The 17,091-nt window shown below is 41.1% G+C and overlaps 1 protein-coding gene across 1 annotated transcript in view; it reads right to left on the bottom strand.

Moving 5' to 3' along the window:
- Window positions 1–3,878: 3,878 nt before the first annotated feature.
- NPEPPS (aminopeptidase puromycin sensitive) overlaps window positions 3,879–17,091 on the bottom strand; it is a 39,055-nt gene continuing 25,842 nt past the window's right edge. The window contains exons 11-23 of the mRNA XM_069786474.1: window positions 15,968–16,072; window positions 15,596–15,656; window positions 14,667–14,776; window positions 13,967–14,030; window positions 13,215–13,354; window positions 11,560–11,694; window positions 9,895–10,114; window positions 9,122–9,264; window positions 8,275–8,331; window positions 7,679–7,786; window positions 7,265–7,420; window positions 7,111–7,158; window positions 3,879–5,268 (exon numbers count right to left, since the gene is read on the bottom strand). Coding sequence (XP_069642575.1) covers window positions 5,116–5,268; window positions 7,111–7,158; window positions 7,265–7,420; window positions 7,679–7,786; window positions 8,275–8,331; window positions 9,122–9,264; window positions 9,895–10,114; window positions 11,560–11,694; window positions 13,215–13,354; window positions 13,967–14,030; window positions 14,667–14,776; window positions 15,596–15,656; window positions 15,968–16,072 — 1,500 coding nt within the window. The 3' untranslated portion in view covers window positions 3,879–5,115. The remainder of the gene's footprint in view (window positions 5,269–7,110; window positions 7,159–7,264; window positions 7,421–7,678; window positions 7,787–8,274; window positions 8,332–9,121; window positions 9,265–9,894; window positions 10,115–11,559; window positions 11,695–13,214; window positions 13,355–13,966; window positions 14,031–14,666; window positions 14,777–15,595; window positions 15,657–15,967; window positions 16,073–17,091) is intronic.

Genomic DNA, 17,091 nt, shown 5'->3' with positions numbered 1-17,091 from the left:
GCTCACTGAGCCAGCCACTGCTCAGCCCGATTTTTGATCACTCGTTACTGCTTGGTCCTTCCTTCACTGGGGGGTGGAAGGATGCTCATGTTGACATCGTCACTGAAGGACAAGCCACACATGATCCTCCTTCACTAACCAGAATCCGCTCAGCAATACAAGGCGGCTTCACTCAAGTTGGTATCAATCCTATGGCTGCCATGAGCCTTGTCCTGATCCTGGTGGCCAAGGCTCATTTATCCATCGCCTGTCACAGAGCATTTTCAGTCGTACAGGTATTTTGCATGGGTTAAGGTACCTTTAACAAGGACATGGGTGTAAAGTCTCTGAAACACAGCAATGTGACAGCTAATCACAGGGACAGTCAATGGTGGATAACACCAAGACCTCACTGCATCTCATGACCCTGTACAGAAACAAGTAGGTACACGTTGGAGAAGGATTTGGGAAGTCAAGTTTAGGGGTTTGCTGGGTTTTTGATTGTTTTTCAAAGGGTTCACAGGCTTTTTTTTTTTTTGCTGTACACCATTTAATTTTACTCTAATTTAAAAGATGGAGCATATTCTTAACGCAAGTATGTTTGGGAAGAGAGCCTGGCATTCGGGGAAGCAAATATAAGTCTTTCCAGATGTTGCAGTTCCCCTTATACTAGATAAAATTTTGGTCTGAAACCTGGGTATTTTTTGAGAGTAAACTGGATTCCGAAACTTTCCCAGCTAATTCCACATCCGCCTGGCAAGCTTGTGCCTTTTTCCCTGACAGATTAAGTATTATTCTATCCCACGTATAAGAGTCTTGGAAATATCAAAGCAATGACTATATATAGGAATGTATATTTTTGTTATTACAAAACTTGCCTTTTCCAAATTGCTTTGGAGAGTTCACACGTGCGATTAATATTTTTTTAAGTGGAGGGGACGCTTTCCGAGCAAACCTGTCTGTGTCAGTGGCAGGACTGGATCTGCGTCAGCAATGGCAGGGCAGGAGGCCACCAGTTCTCCGCCTGCTGTAAGCGTCCCCAAAAACAATTTCAAAAACTCAATTTCCAGCTTATTTGAAGCTCCGCATTTCAGTGTCATGGGGCCAAACGCAGTGCAGGTGCCTGACCATTCCATACTGGCTCAGTGTCAAACTGGCTTGGTATCAGCTTCCAGTCGCAACCAACACCGACTAGATTTCAACTACTTTCATTATTTTTACTGCCCCTGCTAAGAGAAGCAAACAAATGAACATGCTGAGATTCCCCTAAAACTCAGATTCAGTTATGTAAGGCTGATGGGGTAGGAAAAAAGGACACATCTCAAACTGAAGATCCACCTAGCCAAGGCTGCTACACCTAGTCATGACCAAGGCAAGATGATTAGGGAGACAATTTAAAAAAAGGACAGGTTAAAAAATTAACTATCCCCCAACCATGCCCCCTTCCTCCATGCCCCCAACAATCTGCAGCATGGATTTGTTTCAGAAATTATTTTAAAATATGAATTAACCCTTTAATCTCAAGGCTAAAAGAACATTGCACGAATCACTCATGCATCCTCTGCTCAAGACCAAGAAATTTACATTGCTTTAATACGTTTTTCTTCATAAACCACTGCCTCAGTTGACACATGAGCAGGAAGCAGCCCCTGCACTAAGGGCAGCAGCTGTCCCAAGCCTGATCACCTGAAATTCAAGTGAACAGCTTTGGCACAGCAGTAAGACAGCTCACCAGGCAAAAGCGTGACTTGCAAACTGGCTGTATCAATCCATGTTTTATCAGACCAATGTTCCACCTTGGCAGGAATCAAACTCCTACTTCTTTAAAGGGGAAGCTTCATGGCAAGGCAGTACCTTGGACACAGCACAGCCAACCTGTCTGCAACAAAAACCAGAGGTCTGCAACAAGTACTGTTTCCATAAGTTTACCTGCAACTATGAAGAACAAGAGAAGGGCAAAGTAATAACAACACACATCATCTATTTTGGAACAACCCTGCTGCCTCCTAGGCAGGAGGATGCTCACTAAAGAAAGCTTTTTGTGGTTTTGTTGGAGGGGGGGATAGGGAGGCAAACAGAAGGCAAAAGGACAAGGTTACTTACTTGTAGGTGCCAAGATTAAAGCCAGGTACTAGTGTTGTATCAAAAAAGTAAGTTAAAGGAGCAACAAATAGAGTATCTCAAGTTGGAAGGGACCCATAAGGGTCATCAAGTCCAACTTCCTGCTCCTCACAGGACTACCTAAAACGGACCCATATGACTAAGAGCATCATCCAGACTCTCCTTGATCTCTGACAGGCTTGGTGCCATGACCACTTCTGTGGGGAACCTGGTCCAGTGACTGACCACCCTCTCAGTGAAGAAGTGAGTGCACATAGTAAGTTTAATCGTTAAGAAAACCTTTCTGTTCCAGATGTTGAAGGAGATTTTCACACCAATGTTTTTGTGAGCCAGATTCAATGCAGACTTTTGTCATCACTCAATCACCAGGACTCATCCAGGCAGGACCATCTCATTACGCCTGACAGTGATAGAAGAGACATGGAGGCAAACTCCTCCTACTGCTGCTGGGAAAACTTATATTGCTTTTATTTCCATTATAAGCCTGTACTAGGAATAAAGGACACCACTATTACCTATGTAGTTTAGGTCTTTATCTAAGACACAGAAGCCAATGAAACTGCCTGAGAGGGAAGAAAGAATATATCAAGATTTCTTCAAACATGCTTAACCTGAATAGATATAGTGGAGTCCTTGTTAAAAGCTAGCTTCTGTATCATTTAGGTATCCCTGATGTGCGCTGGGACACTGCACCTTCAACAGCCCTAGCAAATACACTCAATTCTTACGGACAATATCCTTGCTAATCATCATGTGAGCCCCATTTCATCTCTTTCCTCATCCACAGTAACTCTTGCTGTTCTTGTCCTGACCCTCTCCTGAGCATCAGTTTGTCTCCAATGGAAAAAAAAGATCTCACATTAAGTGGACAAATCCCAAACTTACTTTCATGAAGAATTAAAATCTACTTTCTTTGCATGCAGAAGAGACTAGGACTAGTCAGTCTGCTGAGACTATTCAGTTTGCTCACTGACCACAAGCTTGTTATTTTTGTCGCTCTCCTTCAACTGCTTGCATGTCATTTGCATTGTTTAAAGTCAAAACAAGATCACCTCAACTTGCAGCTACAGTACTTCTCATTTCATACATCACCAGTCATGCTGGAATCACAACTTTGCATGTTATTTTGTCAATGTGCAAGAAGCAGAAGAGAAACCAGCTTACTCTGAAATTACATTGGCTCTGCAGTGCTGACAGCAGGAAAAAACATCAGTCAAGTTAACAGATATGACTCAGGACAAACAGAATTCCTGTTTCAGTCTCATTTCTGACCACATAGCCACACTAGCCCTAGGGATACCAACCCATGCGATACTGTTCAAGAGCACTGTGCCCCTGCTAACTATAAACTTGCCCATTCTGGTGTGTATCCCTGCCCTGGCTCATCGCCATTGGCATCAGCAGCATCTGCACAATACTATTCCCACTTGCAGAGTCCCTCAACTTTTCAGGTGTTTGTTTAATAGAAATTTGCTTATTCACAATTATTTTCCCTTTCCTTTACCTTCCAAATTCTGTCCTGGTTAGTTCTTTAGTGCTTGACTACAATCTTTATTCAGATTACACAAGATCTACTTACGATCAGTACGGTATGTGCTCATTCAGCTGCCCTAAGACCTAGCACTGATAACAGAAGAGGAGAAGGCTGAGAACAAGGGTTTCCTTGGGGCTGTTAAAGACACCATCGACACGTGACCTCCGCTGTTCCCTCAGAGGTTTAGGTCCTTTGAAAGCAGCAACACTCTTTCAGGCTTCAAACAGAACACAAGATCAGGACATGAATTTCACATTGACATTTTTATTAACGCCAACTGTTTTAATTTTTTTTTTTTAAACAATAGCACAAAAATGTTTCAGGGAAGCAGTCTGACAGTTAGTCTGATGACCTTCTGAAATACAGTTAAGCCACACCAAATACGAATTCCTGTTAAAGAAAAAAAAAATATATGGAACTCCAACCTTTGTATTAGAGGGTGTTGTGTCTGGTTAGTAGACCACGCTGCTTTGTGAAGTAAATGATGGCACACAGCTTAGACTTCATCATCACGCCAGTCATCACTAATTTAAGGCTTCTGAATCAAATTACCATCAACATCACAGAAAGGAACGAAAAGCTAGTGTTGCTACAGCCATGAGGAGATTGAACAAGCTGGATCTTTTAGACAAATAACGGTGTCTTGAATAGAAGAGACCTGCCCTAACAGCAGCCAGGAGAACCAGTCACACAGTAGTTATCTCCTCATTCGCATGCATTTTGAGGGTGCAATTTAGTAAGAAAAAAAAAAAAAAACCTGCATGAATCTTTCTCTTATTTAATGTGGCTATGAAAGATGTTTCCTTACAATTCCATTATCTCTAAGAAGGACATCAGCAAGTGGAACCAAGGAGAAAAACCAAAGAGCAACAGAACATTTTTCTTTTTGCTGAGAGGTAACACAAAAGGGAGGGAACCTACTATCCTTGGATTGGGGGGGGTTGCAGGAACATCTCCCCAAAACCTTGCACTTAGAATGATGCACAGACTCTATGTTATACCAGCTACCTGCCTTTCCGAGTGACCTGTTCCACACAATGCTCAGAGGCATTAACCCATTCTTGCCCCAGACTCTCCACAAAATTCCACTCACCTAGAAACCACTGGTTTCCTTTTTTTTTGGGGAGGGCTGGGGGAAGGTGTAAAAAACAGAACATCTGTCAATAAGAGTGTCAGGAGGGGGGTGTTAAATATTTTAACCACTGACAAGGCTTGAGGAAGTTTCACAGTTTTGTTATGCTCTATTTTATTACTATCATATTTACAGATTTTTCTCTCTTTTTTTTTTTGCTGAATTGCTGATAATTTTAATAGAATTTAAATCTGGAGTGTGAGCAGGAACCAGTTAACTACATTCATTGTCCAATCCCCATTGGTTTGAGAAAAAGACTCCAAATTCTTGGCATATGAATCAGCTGTTGGGTAGCTCCTCCCTCTCCCCATGAGGCGGCAGCAGGACTGCAGCAGTGGCATGCACAAATTCACACCATGGCTGGTGGGGCCTTGCGCTGCAGAAAATATTGGTGGATGTTCTCGGCGTCCCGCTTCAGCCAAGCTGCATTCAGCAGAATATTTTCACAGCACTGCTGGACAGTGCGTTCTGCCGATGGAGCTGGGTGACTCTCAAAGAAGGCCTGTATAAAAAGCACACAACCATCCATAAGGGTATAAACAGGCATAGACAAGATTATATTTTTAAGTCGCCAGATTCCCTAGATTATATAGAAATGCTTTTGTGATTATGTTCCTTGTCTGGCTACAGTTCCTGCTATCTGCTCTCACCAACATCACAGACCCCGAAAAATTTGCAGGGTGCTTGCTGAGTTTGCAAGACGTGTAATCCCAAGTACAGAGTGGGAACAGGAAAATGCCTCCATTTCTCTGCTAAAGGAAAGCCATGGTAGCTTTCTATGAACTAGCCCAAACACTGCCTCCTGTCCTGTACTGTACTTGCTGCCAGGGACAGCAAGCGGCACTTGAAGAGATGCACTCAGTCCCTCATTGGGAGGCAACAAACAAGCAGCAAATCAAGTGTGTATTTCTGGATACTTGGAAGAAGAGCTAACAGAAGCCTAAGGCCATTTTGCTAAAACATTTGTCTAGGTATCAGATTTCTTAGCATTCTACCTAGGCCTCTTTCCAAGCTGCATAATGACCTCCAAGCACCCACAGCACTCAAGAGTTTTGCTGAGTAGTCTCACATTTCTTCCTCCAGAATCAACAATATCGATCCCCTGCAAATAGCTGAAGCTGAAAAAACTGCACCAGAGGCTCCTGTGACTTCGCACTTCACAATTGGTTAAAGGGTAGAGTAAACCAGCATAGCAGGGAGTCATCCCCCATCTTCATACAAGCAGGTTTTTCCCAGTATTTGGCAGATCACCTCACACTGATGTACGCTACAAGGTGACATCGAGACTCAGACACAGTAAGTACTCCAGCTAAAAGCTAGGTATACTGTCTCGGGAAGTTCTCCTGGAAAGTAGTTATGATTTAGTTAGGGATGATTGTTCTGGTAAATGTTTTGCAAAGTGTTAAGAAAAAAAATAACTATAGTGCAGGATTTCTCTGTAAAATCACTTATGCTACTATATCTTTTCTAAGAAGAGATCACTAGATGATAAAAAGACAGATAGAGCTCATGGCTCAGCTTATCTTTGAAATAAGAATTCCTCCAAAGTATTCTCTTAATGGGAAAGTGATAATTAAGGGCCATATATTTAAGTTTCTTCTTCCAAGAAGGAGTCCCTGTAAAAGCGCAGGCAAAGAGTAAATAATAAAACATACACACATTCTCAAAACTCCACCAAGAGCAGTGCCTACACTCCGAAGTCAGAGGGGATACTTGAGCGCAGTAATGAAATCACATCATCTTGAGCCACCGACTTCCAAGACAGACTCTCTCCAAACACATTAACCTGCCTTGTATCAAAGTCTTGCTCTTAGTACACAGCACAAATGACCACATAAAACTTGGACCTATAGTATGGAATTTAGCCAATTAATTCCCCCAGGAGTCCCTGGGTGCTAGCGCAGTCAGCCCCAAACGCGCTCTATCAGTCTGGGGAGGAATGAAGTGGTGGTGTAAAAGCCTCAGCTTACTATGGAAGTTGGAACAACTACAAATTTTGCTACAATTATCTTTAAAGGTTGTCTCTTGGGGAGTCTCAAAACCATTGCCACAAACTGTGCTGGAGTTTACAAAAGTTTAAATGAGTGAAACAAATGAAACAGAAACCACTAGAAGTTGCACATTACTTTGTGAAACTGCTAATTTAAGACATTTCAATAAAATAACTCAACCTAAAGCAGCGCAACTCGGGGACTAGGCAACAGTCAAAATAAAGGCAGAGCCACGGTTCAAAAACAAAAGCCTCATAGAAACTCATGGCTTTTTCCATTAGGTGCTTACAGTCTAGAGCACACAATGTTTGTCACAGGTGATGTTAATCACTTCTTTAACTAAAATTTCTTACCTTAACTTCTGAGGCCATTTTATCATTTGCAAATCCATCCACTGTTAGCTGAAGGAAAAAAATATTAACCAAGGGTAAGCATTTAGCATTTCAAATGTAACAGTTTAGTTTTGGTCATGTATGTGAACAGGACTTTTCTCACAGCTGCACGTACCTTTATTAGTCTGGATATTAAGAATCCACCTTGGTATCGATTATAAAGTTCCTCCCAATTGTCCCTTACAAATTTCCAAGCAGCTTTCCTCCCCTGCTTGCTGCCTCCAGCTACTCCACCAATAACAGATACTGTGTCCTGCGGACGTACCTCTTCCTGAAGAGGAAAGTGTAGACAAGTATTCAAGACTGTTTGAACAAATATAGCATGTTGGCTTTATACATTTCTATGCTGAATTGGCCTTATGCTTTTCTATGCTGAATCTGTCAATGATAGCTTCCCCCCCACCCCCAAAGTTTAAGATACAACTCAAAGATTTAATCGTTAAGACTATTGCTCCTATTCTAGCGCATTATTTGTGCGCACTTGTCATTCTCACGAGGTAAGGAAGCAGCAGCTTTTCCAATAACTTACTGAAAGTGCAAAAGTGAGAACTTTTTGAATCAGTTCTGGTTGAGAGATGGCTCCAAGAACTCGTTCAATTCGGTTCTTCTCCTCCTGCATGTCTGCTTGCTTGTGAAGCTTCAAAACCAAAGTGAAAAATATTAATGCATGGTATTAAATGCTGACTTTTTACCTAGCATTACTGAGCTTGCTGTATATGTTAGAGCTGCTAGATTAGTCTTCAAGCCCAATATGTGACAAATTGAACTTGTTAACGAATCAACCTGCAGCTATCCACATTAGGGACCTCATTACACGTACATCAGCAGAAAGTACCATTAGTAATAAACTGATCTTTGCCACTGTTTATATAAGGTCATAGTAGGACCGTGCCTCCAAGCAATGAAAAATAATCCCAAAATGAGAGAGGCAACAATCCGCTAGGTGGCAATTTCACACTACCCACGGACTAAGGAACACAATGAAGCCCCAGCGTTCACATCATCCGCAAAACACTGGATTGAGCCTGTGTGCAGATAAACTATGTCTGAGAGGAACTTGTAGGGTGGAATATTTAGCTTTTCATTGCATAAGCTGGCAGTGTTAACAACAGAGTGTGCACTCACCTTCAGCATAGTGTCTAAAGCAGTACTATCTCCATGCTTCAAAATAGTTACATATACCTAAGATAGAGCATAAACAAGCAAGGTCCTTCAAAAACCACACTTTTAGAAGTGCAACAGTCAATTTCTACATATTTGGGGTAGATTTAAGACAAGTGAACAGATCTGGAAGATATCAGCACTGATCCCTTCTATGTTTTAGGACTGGATTTTAAAGATGCATCAACTCCTTTACCTCCTCCTCAATTTCAGCGTAATTTTGGTAATTTCAACCACAGCAAAACACCAGAACAAGAAATCTTTGTACCACGCAACACCCAGCTAGTGAATGCTTCACATACACTCAATCCATATCTACCATAGTTAGACTTTGTGCTCTGCAGGGCCAAGCTGACACCTGCAGAGCTCTTCCACGATCCCTGCAGTTTACCATAGTGCTTTTAAACCTGCAGGACATAGACTCATCACGGATGGATGTAAATGAGTAGACATCAGCTCAGGTTCAGCACCGCACCTGAATAGTCTTCAAAACCCTAAACAATCTAGAGACCAGAGCTGTTCCGTGGCAGTCAAAGTGGGTGTACAGCTGAGCTTATTAGTTATGATTAAGTATTGGCCACAACAGATGAGGCTTACTTGATGCAAGAAACACAGAGATGTTTGTACCATGCTCCCCAGTATCATTTTCTTCATAACTGGACTTATCCAAGCTCCCACCACCTCTGCCAAAAACAGTCGGTCTCATACCTTGACACTGGCTTCCCTATTCTTGGAAATACAAGAGTTCAGTGCACACAGTGCTAGGTGAGTGGGGACAGTCTTTTGGGAACCAAAATTTACAGTAACCTACAGGACTCCTCAGATCAGCTGACAGCATATGTTTTCCTTCCACATGGTCCTTAAATCGGCGTCGGGCTTCTTCTAATGTTGCCTTGTGCCCAGCTTTTCCTAGTTTGCCCAAGACCAGACCTCTCAGAAGGGCATCTAGATGACCTAATGAGCAAGTAGGAGGAAAAGAATAATTATTTGAAAACACAATTCAGCAATTAATTTAAGTGTTCTTCCACCTAGAGTGATCAGGACAGAGCTGGATAACAATCCTTCCACATGCTCCAGCGTATCTAGAGAAACTAGGCCTTTTCTCACCCTCCTTGGTGCCAGCTGGAGAATACATTGATTTTTTTTATAGCAAGAGGTTAGGAGAAGATGATTCTGGCCCAAACACAACAGGCTAGGCCTGTAACCTAAGCTAAGTCAGTAATATTAACCATTTGCATCCACAACAGGACTGACTAGGACAAGTAAACATGCATGTACGTGGCTTTCCAACCTTGTAGTCTAATAAGTTTCATGCACTCCAATAGATGCAAAACTGAAGCAGAGAATTTTTATCAGTAAGTGACCAGGTAGGGAAAAGTTTTACCATTTTAACTTGTGCCTGATAACAGAGGGTTGTTTGGCAGTTTTGTGTTTGTCTGTCTGTTTTTAAATACAAAAATATCCCTGAATGCCTACTTCAGATTCCTCTTCCTCCCTTCTCTTCCATTTCCCAAAATCCTGATGGCTTATTTACACATGAGTTTTCCAAACCCACTACTGGATTTCACAGCATAAGTTTCCTACCCTCTCCAGGTTTGGGGTCCCATCCCAGTCTCTCCCCTATTGGTGAAAAGACATCTTTCACGAACACCTGGATTTCCTCATAGAAGTCTGTGTGGGACAAGAGAGTTGAAAGAATCCCCAGGTTACAGCTGAGGTCGCTCCACACAGTATAATTGGGCTCATTCACAAAAGCTTCCATGACTTTTAGAACCTCTACAGTGCTAATGATTCCAGCTCGGGCCTGGGAGAGGAAAAGACACAGATTAATCTTACTTCCAAACAGAATTAAGACATTTAATAAATGGCTCATCACATTATTTTACAGTCCTCCCTGTTCAGTTTGCACAGCCTGCATATAAACTCTATTGTCTCTGTTGTGGGGCTCTGCCAAGGTGAGTTAACACTAGTCAAAGCACCTTAGCTGTCTGCTCATGGCACACGATGCTTTTTATACACAGGTAAGCACTTTACAAAGAGACAGCTATATAATTATAAGCACATTTTGCAAACAAGAAACAGGCAAGGAGATTAAGTGACTTAACAAAATTGCAGCAATGCTGGCAAGAAAAAGCAAACCCCCAGAGTTATTCTCAGCCAGATACTACACCCACCCAAATCTTATTTTAACTAAAAACTGTAAAGATTTAGAGATTTAATTTTTGCTCTTTAAATTGAGAGTGTAAAACTGCAGAAGTAATTTCTGCCTCCTGCTTCCCGTAGATTAGTATAAGTAGTACTGCCTTTCCACCTCTGCCAAGAAAATTTTATATTAACTGCTTCACAGCATCATGAAAACGCTTCTGTGCTTAGTGCAGTTGACAACAGCTACAGTAGGTATCTCCAACCAGATTGCTCAGATTTTTGTTAATTTGGAACCAGACCAGTAATTTATGGTACTGGAAAAGAGGTGAAGATCAATTTTTATTATCTGAGCTATATTCACCTGTAATAAAAACATGATTAAACCTGAAACAAAACCAGGAGTCTAACACATTGTTCTTACATGCATTACTTGCTCAATTTTTTTTGTCCCATTAGTCTTGCAATATTTGGGAAATGACTTAGGCTACAGTTTCAAACCCCTTCAACGAAGCCATGACAAGAGTTACAAGCTTTGAAGCTAGCGAGGCAGGGTATCAAACCCACATTTTTAAAAGTTTCCATATACTTGCTGACTGGCAAGAATAAGAAAGTACAATCTGAAATACAGAGTACAGTAACTAATTGTTCAGAGCTAGCAACAACTGCTTTGGGGGTAATCCCTTGCTTTTAAACAGTAAGAATCCCAAACAGCCACCTCCTGCAGTGGAGGACAGTTACAACAAGCCCAACTGAGTAAAGCACATGGTGCTGATAGCATTTGATAAAGTCACTGAGGGGGTCATTAAAATACCCTTATTTTGACAAGTAAAAAGAAAGCAAGTTCTCAAAACAATTTTGTAAAAAATACTATAGTATAAAACACCCCTACAGAGAACAGTGTGACAGGAGTTATAGGCAGACTGCTTCCATAGGTTTTAAGTCTTGTAATACAAGTTAGAACTTGTCAAGCTAATTAATAGCTAGATGTATGCAGTAATCCCCAAAGGCACTTTGCCTCCAGAAACTGAGACTGACTCTTCAGACACTGATTTCTGCAGTTACTGTAGCTCTCATCATTAGACAGAATAGCAAAGGGTTGCTTACCAGAGAGAAAAGATCATTCTGCAGGCCAAGCCTGTCCACAGGGGGTAGGGAGAGGTCTCTGATGGCTGGTATTAAACTCTCCAGCATGTCGGGGCTATACTGAGTACGGTAAAACCCTACTGTTCCAAGGTTTAACTGAAAAGTACCAAAAGAGTAAAAAATTAAAACTAAGGAACAAATAAGGAAATGCTTTTTATTTTTTGGACCACTAGAATTTTCTCAAAGCGTTGCAGCTCAGTCACTATCATTTAAATAAAAAGAAAAAACAAATCATAAGGGAGAAAGACTAAAGCTCTCAAAGAAGAAATGCTCACGAAGAGGTATAGAAGACAGGAGCGAGCTGGCATAAGGAAACAGAGGCTAGAGTTAAAACAAGGAGCAAGGAGAAAAGAGAAACTTCTCTTCTAGGGGTAAATCCTAACTGAAATAAGGGTAGTCATGCACCAAGAAGATAAAATGCAGGAGACTGCAGGTACTAGAATCTTAACTTTTGTAACATGCCTCCCACAACCTGCTCCATTCAATTTTGATAGAGCCATTTTCTTAAGAAAGGGGAGCAAGTACCTCTGCCAAGCATAAAAGCAAGTCATGGTCAGTAAGCTTGATGAACTACACTAGCTACACTCTACTACCTACTAGCATTTTAGTGTACATGGTCAAATATTGTGGCTGATTGAACAATAGTACCTGACATAAACCAAAAACATTGCTGAGCTTATCAGAAAGTCACCCCCTTTGCTGCTGCTATGATTTTGGTCAGTCCAACTGCCAGTCCTCAGGACTATGGCACTAACTAAAAACCTCACAGACTGACAACTTCACAGCCAGCAGTCCTACAAATTCACCTTGGACTGAGCTGGATTGTTGCCTTCCCAGGCAGAAATATCAAATTTTAGCCTCATTTAGACAGGGCATTTTCAGAATTGTTCATTTCATGCCCCTCTTCATTACCAGGGAGGACCCAGATACATATTGTGATTCAAGAGAATATGCAGGCCTGACAGCTGGAATGCCCATGTTAGTTAAATGGGAAAATTCGATTAATATTCAGAGAGACTAACCCTTAATGTTATTTCAGAGTCACATCTCAGAATACAGCTCCAGCTTAGAAACAATTACTCTTCAACCTCAGTAGCTCATACAGCAATAGTCCCAGCCAGTTGCTGTCTTTCAATTTTTAAATTCAGTTTGACTGGTATCTGCAGTAGACCTCAACTGTGATTTTTTTTTTTTCACTTACAGATTTGTACTTGTCTGGCAATAGCCAGTAGAAAACCTTCACACTAATGAAAGATAAACAGCACTATTTTTGCTCAGGATGGACTTTAACTAAACTGTGGTTGCCATGGGATACCAAAAAAGCCACCACATTTCAACTCAAAAGCTGCCTCTAATTGCACACTGGTTTTTCCAGGCTAGGACTCCTAAAAGGCTCAAGTTTACATTGTCTAGACCACTCTTGGAAGGCAAAGGACTGCACTAAGCAAGCTTTATAGAGAGGAGCTAATATTCAATAGCAGCACAGAGAGGCCCCTCCATAAGAAATACAATATTGCAAGGGGGAGAGGGGGGAAGAGGAAAATTAAATGCAAGGGAACATTACAGTGACAATCAAACTTATTCCCAGTATTATGTTCTCCTTTGTGACAACTCACCTTCACCCACTGGTCTGGTTTGGTGTCTTTCAAAACCAAGGTGAGCTCTGGTTTGTCCATCAATATTTGCATTTTGGCACAGGTGGGGTCATCACTTGTACAAATACTTATGGGGACCATCCACATGGGGAAATCCTCCCCTAAAAGAAGAAACAGTAAAAAGGAAGGCCTAAGGAAAAAGAAGTATGCACGCAACACTCAGAAGATCTGCTTGATGTTCAATCAAGTTTCAGCAGCAGTTTAAGCAAGGCTACTTAAATTTAAAAAGGCACAAATCTGAAGGACAATGGCAGTTCTAGAGTTAAAAAACCCAAGAATCTCTAAATCACCTTTCAAGCCAAACATTTAAAATAATTTCTATAAGCATGGAAGATGGGTGAAATCTGTGTCTTAAGATAGAGGTGGCTTCCATGAGGCATTTTTTTCAGCACTACTATAAAACCAGCAGTTTACAGAGCTCCTCAGATGGCAGCACTGGCCTTAAACTGGACATCAGAAGAGAAGCATCTCAGTATGAAAACTGAGCCAAAGACAGCAGATGAATGCCGTTCTCCATTCAAGGAGGACACAGAAACCACATGTGTGAGAGCGTTCAACCTTACGATTTTCTACAGTTTTAACAAATACTTAAAAACCTGAATCAAAGCAGAGCACCTGCCTGCTCTGCAGTGCAGCTGTTTCATCTCTCAAAATTGCTGCCATTGCATGAAAATCAACAAACACTCCATTCCTGCTCTTAGCACTCATCTTACCAGTATATGGTCCACTGGCACAGAATTTCTTCTGGACTAATTTCAACACTTTGTCATCTTCTTGCTGAGGGGGGGGGAAGAAGGGGGGAGAGAGAGAGAGAGAGAAATTACCAGACATCTAATCTCAGCTTCTGTATATCACAATACAATCATGTGCCCTCTGTTAAATGGAGTAACTTGTATTCTCCTCCAGAAAAAGGAGCCACCTCAAGAATCATTCCCATGCATTAATCACTGTTACTGTTATAACAGACATGCCCTATTTCTCATCTGAATTTGTTGTGTGACCTCAGCTTCTAGCCAGTAATCCTCACTCACCCTGCAATCTTGTAGAAAAAGCATAATTGAACTGGAGTGAGAAGCAAAAGGTGTGGCAAGGGGAGCCAAGTCAGATATTCCCTCCCCCAAACACACATTTCACACACAAAGAGCAAATGGGCTATGTCAGCAAACTCCAAGCACATGATCTAGAGTGCTTGTGGAATAACTCCGTATCGCTTTGCACTAGGTTCCTCAAGTGAGCTGCACTTCCCCCCCCTTCAGAAACAGAACTGTCACTAAACAAAACAACCCATTGTACTGCCTCCTGATCAAAAAGAATTTTTAAAATAATTGGATACTACTAAATATGATCCTAAAACACAGCTAAAGGTAGAATTTCTGATCCGAAGTGCTGAAAAACACACAGTTATATATTTACCTGTTCAGCTTCCACATAAATGAGTGGAAATCCCATTTGTTTGGTCCATGTATTCATCACAGCAGCAATAGGCTTCCCACTAGCTTTTTCCAGGCTTTCCCAGAGATCCTCTGCAGAAGAAAAGCCTGACTCAGGACTCCCAGAATCTTGACATGTCAGATGCTATTAAGGACACTATATGGGCACTGGAGGGTGGGAGGCTGTATTGTTACTCCAGTTTGCCCTTCATGTTTAGGGATGTATTTTTATTGAATTGTAACAGATGACAGGCAAGAAAAAGGAAATAGTTTAAACCATTCATGGGAGAGAGAGAGGGGAGAAGGAAGCTTTTTCACTACTAAAAAATGCAATCAATACACATTGTGATAAAGTATAATAAAAATCAGCATTAAATATTCAAAATGGTAAACAGAAGAATCTTCTTAAGTTTTTCCTATATTATGCCAAAAGAGCTGACCGAACAACATGGACCGGTTTTGGCTGATAGAGCATAATGTTGCACTTCCACATTTATGCCTGATACACAAAAAAGGTTTAAGAAAGCACTGTGAGATGTCAGACAAGACTTTGAACTGTTTAATCACACAGGCAATCAATACTGCAAAAGGAAGCTTGCAAAAGGCTTACTTGGCAAATCAACATACTCTATTTCTAAATTAGATTACTACACAGATGTGGTTATCAACGGTAAATGCAGCCATTTCAGATAACCTCAGCCACACACTCCTGAGATAGAGAACCCCTAGAGGATGCTGAATTTTGGCTGTGCAGGGGACACATTGTATGAAACCGAAAACAAGCCAATTATTTCTTTGCATTTCAGTTATCTCAAGTGGAAAAACAGCTGTTTAAGAATCCATCACTTTAGCACTAACAAGCTTGCCTCCAGAAATTACTTTTCTTAAAAGCATATAATAACCACCAGTTACCTGTAGCGGCATTCTTCTGCTGGAACTTCGTTAAATATAAATTCATTCCTTTCCGAAAGTCCTGGGAACATACATACAACATACATATATAATGGCACCAGCACGGAGGTCTTTCCTATCCTCCCTCCACGCTGCATTTATATTCAAGAATCAGCTGAAGAATCTTAGGATCAGTATGTACATCTGTAACTCCTTCCATATTTTCCCACTATCTTATTTCTCCTAGGTAAGTTCAAACAGAGCCCAAATACAAATTCGAAAAAGTCTTCAAGATATAGAATACACAGATTTAAATTTTTTTACAAACGGTATTTTTAACTGTAAAAAGATTTGACAATCTACATCTGGATTTTTTAACAACTATCTTTTTACCTCATCACCAATGTAGTCGTGTAGCATTCGGATTACAGATGCTCCCTTGCTGTAAGAAATAGCATCGAATATTTCATCTACTTCAGATGGATGGCCAACACTAACCTGTGGTAAACAGGATAATTAACAGTGAGAACAATTTTAACTGCTGTAAGATTTTGATTTTGCTTGTTCTAGTGTTTAAGGAGCTGACTTCTCTCACTGAAGAAAGCGCATGCATATCCATCACTAAACTGTCTTAGTGGAATCTCTGCACCCAGTCAATTAAACTTATTGACTTATGGCTGGGTTAGAATCGGTTTATAGGTCAAAGTTAGGTTTTGGTATTTAATCAAATAGACTTGGGGATCTTGCATCAATTCTTTGGTTAACACTTACCCAAAAGCAAAAAAAACAGTGGAACTTGTTTAATTCTGGGACAGTGAACAATACATTCTCAGGAAATGCACTCAACAAGTCACTTTAAAATGACCTCTTGTACAAAGCAAGATAATTTCCCAACACCTATTACATCAAACATTTCTTAAGCCATCAGAAAATTTGGCCATGGCAATCTCTAGAAATTAAAAGGGAGTTTTCTTTTAGCACAGCTCCCAGTTTTTCTGTAACTGAGCTCGCTGCTGCTGCTGCCTTCTCTTCATCAATGAACTACTGCCTTGTTTCCAAAGCAGCAAGCCCAGCTAGATCCTACTTATTTCAAGACTGTCTGTATCATACTCCCAGAACTGTGAGTGTAATGCAGAGACACCTAAGGTGGCCTCAGATGGAAACCTGTACAAGCCCAGCAAAGTTTGGTAGCTTGGGCTCTGGGCTATGCTGCACTTTCATTTATGTTGCTGAGCACTGGAGTAAGTCAGTGCTACTTCACTGTGCTCAAGGGCCAGAAAACTACCCCCTTTGATCAGAAACCAAAACAAAACACAAATAATGGTGAGTTTTGATCACAACTTTGCCTTTCAAGTCAGTAGAGCAGAAAAACTCCAGAAGGAGACATCATCAGACCCTCAAAACTCACTTCTGAGATACTAATTCAAGTAGAGGAAAATCCACAAGGTGTAAATGCAACCTTAGATTTTCCTTTGCATCAGGAATGACTGCAAAGTCCTCTCTTTTCTTAATAGGAA

This window comes from Haliaeetus albicilla, chromosome 7 (genome assembly GCF_947461875.1).
Source record: "Haliaeetus albicilla chromosome 7, bHalAlb1.1, whole genome shotgun sequence".
NCBI lineage: Eukaryota > Metazoa > Chordata > Aves > Accipitriformes > Accipitridae > Haliaeetus > Haliaeetus albicilla.
This window is presented reverse-complemented; position numbering and strand designations above follow the sequence as displayed.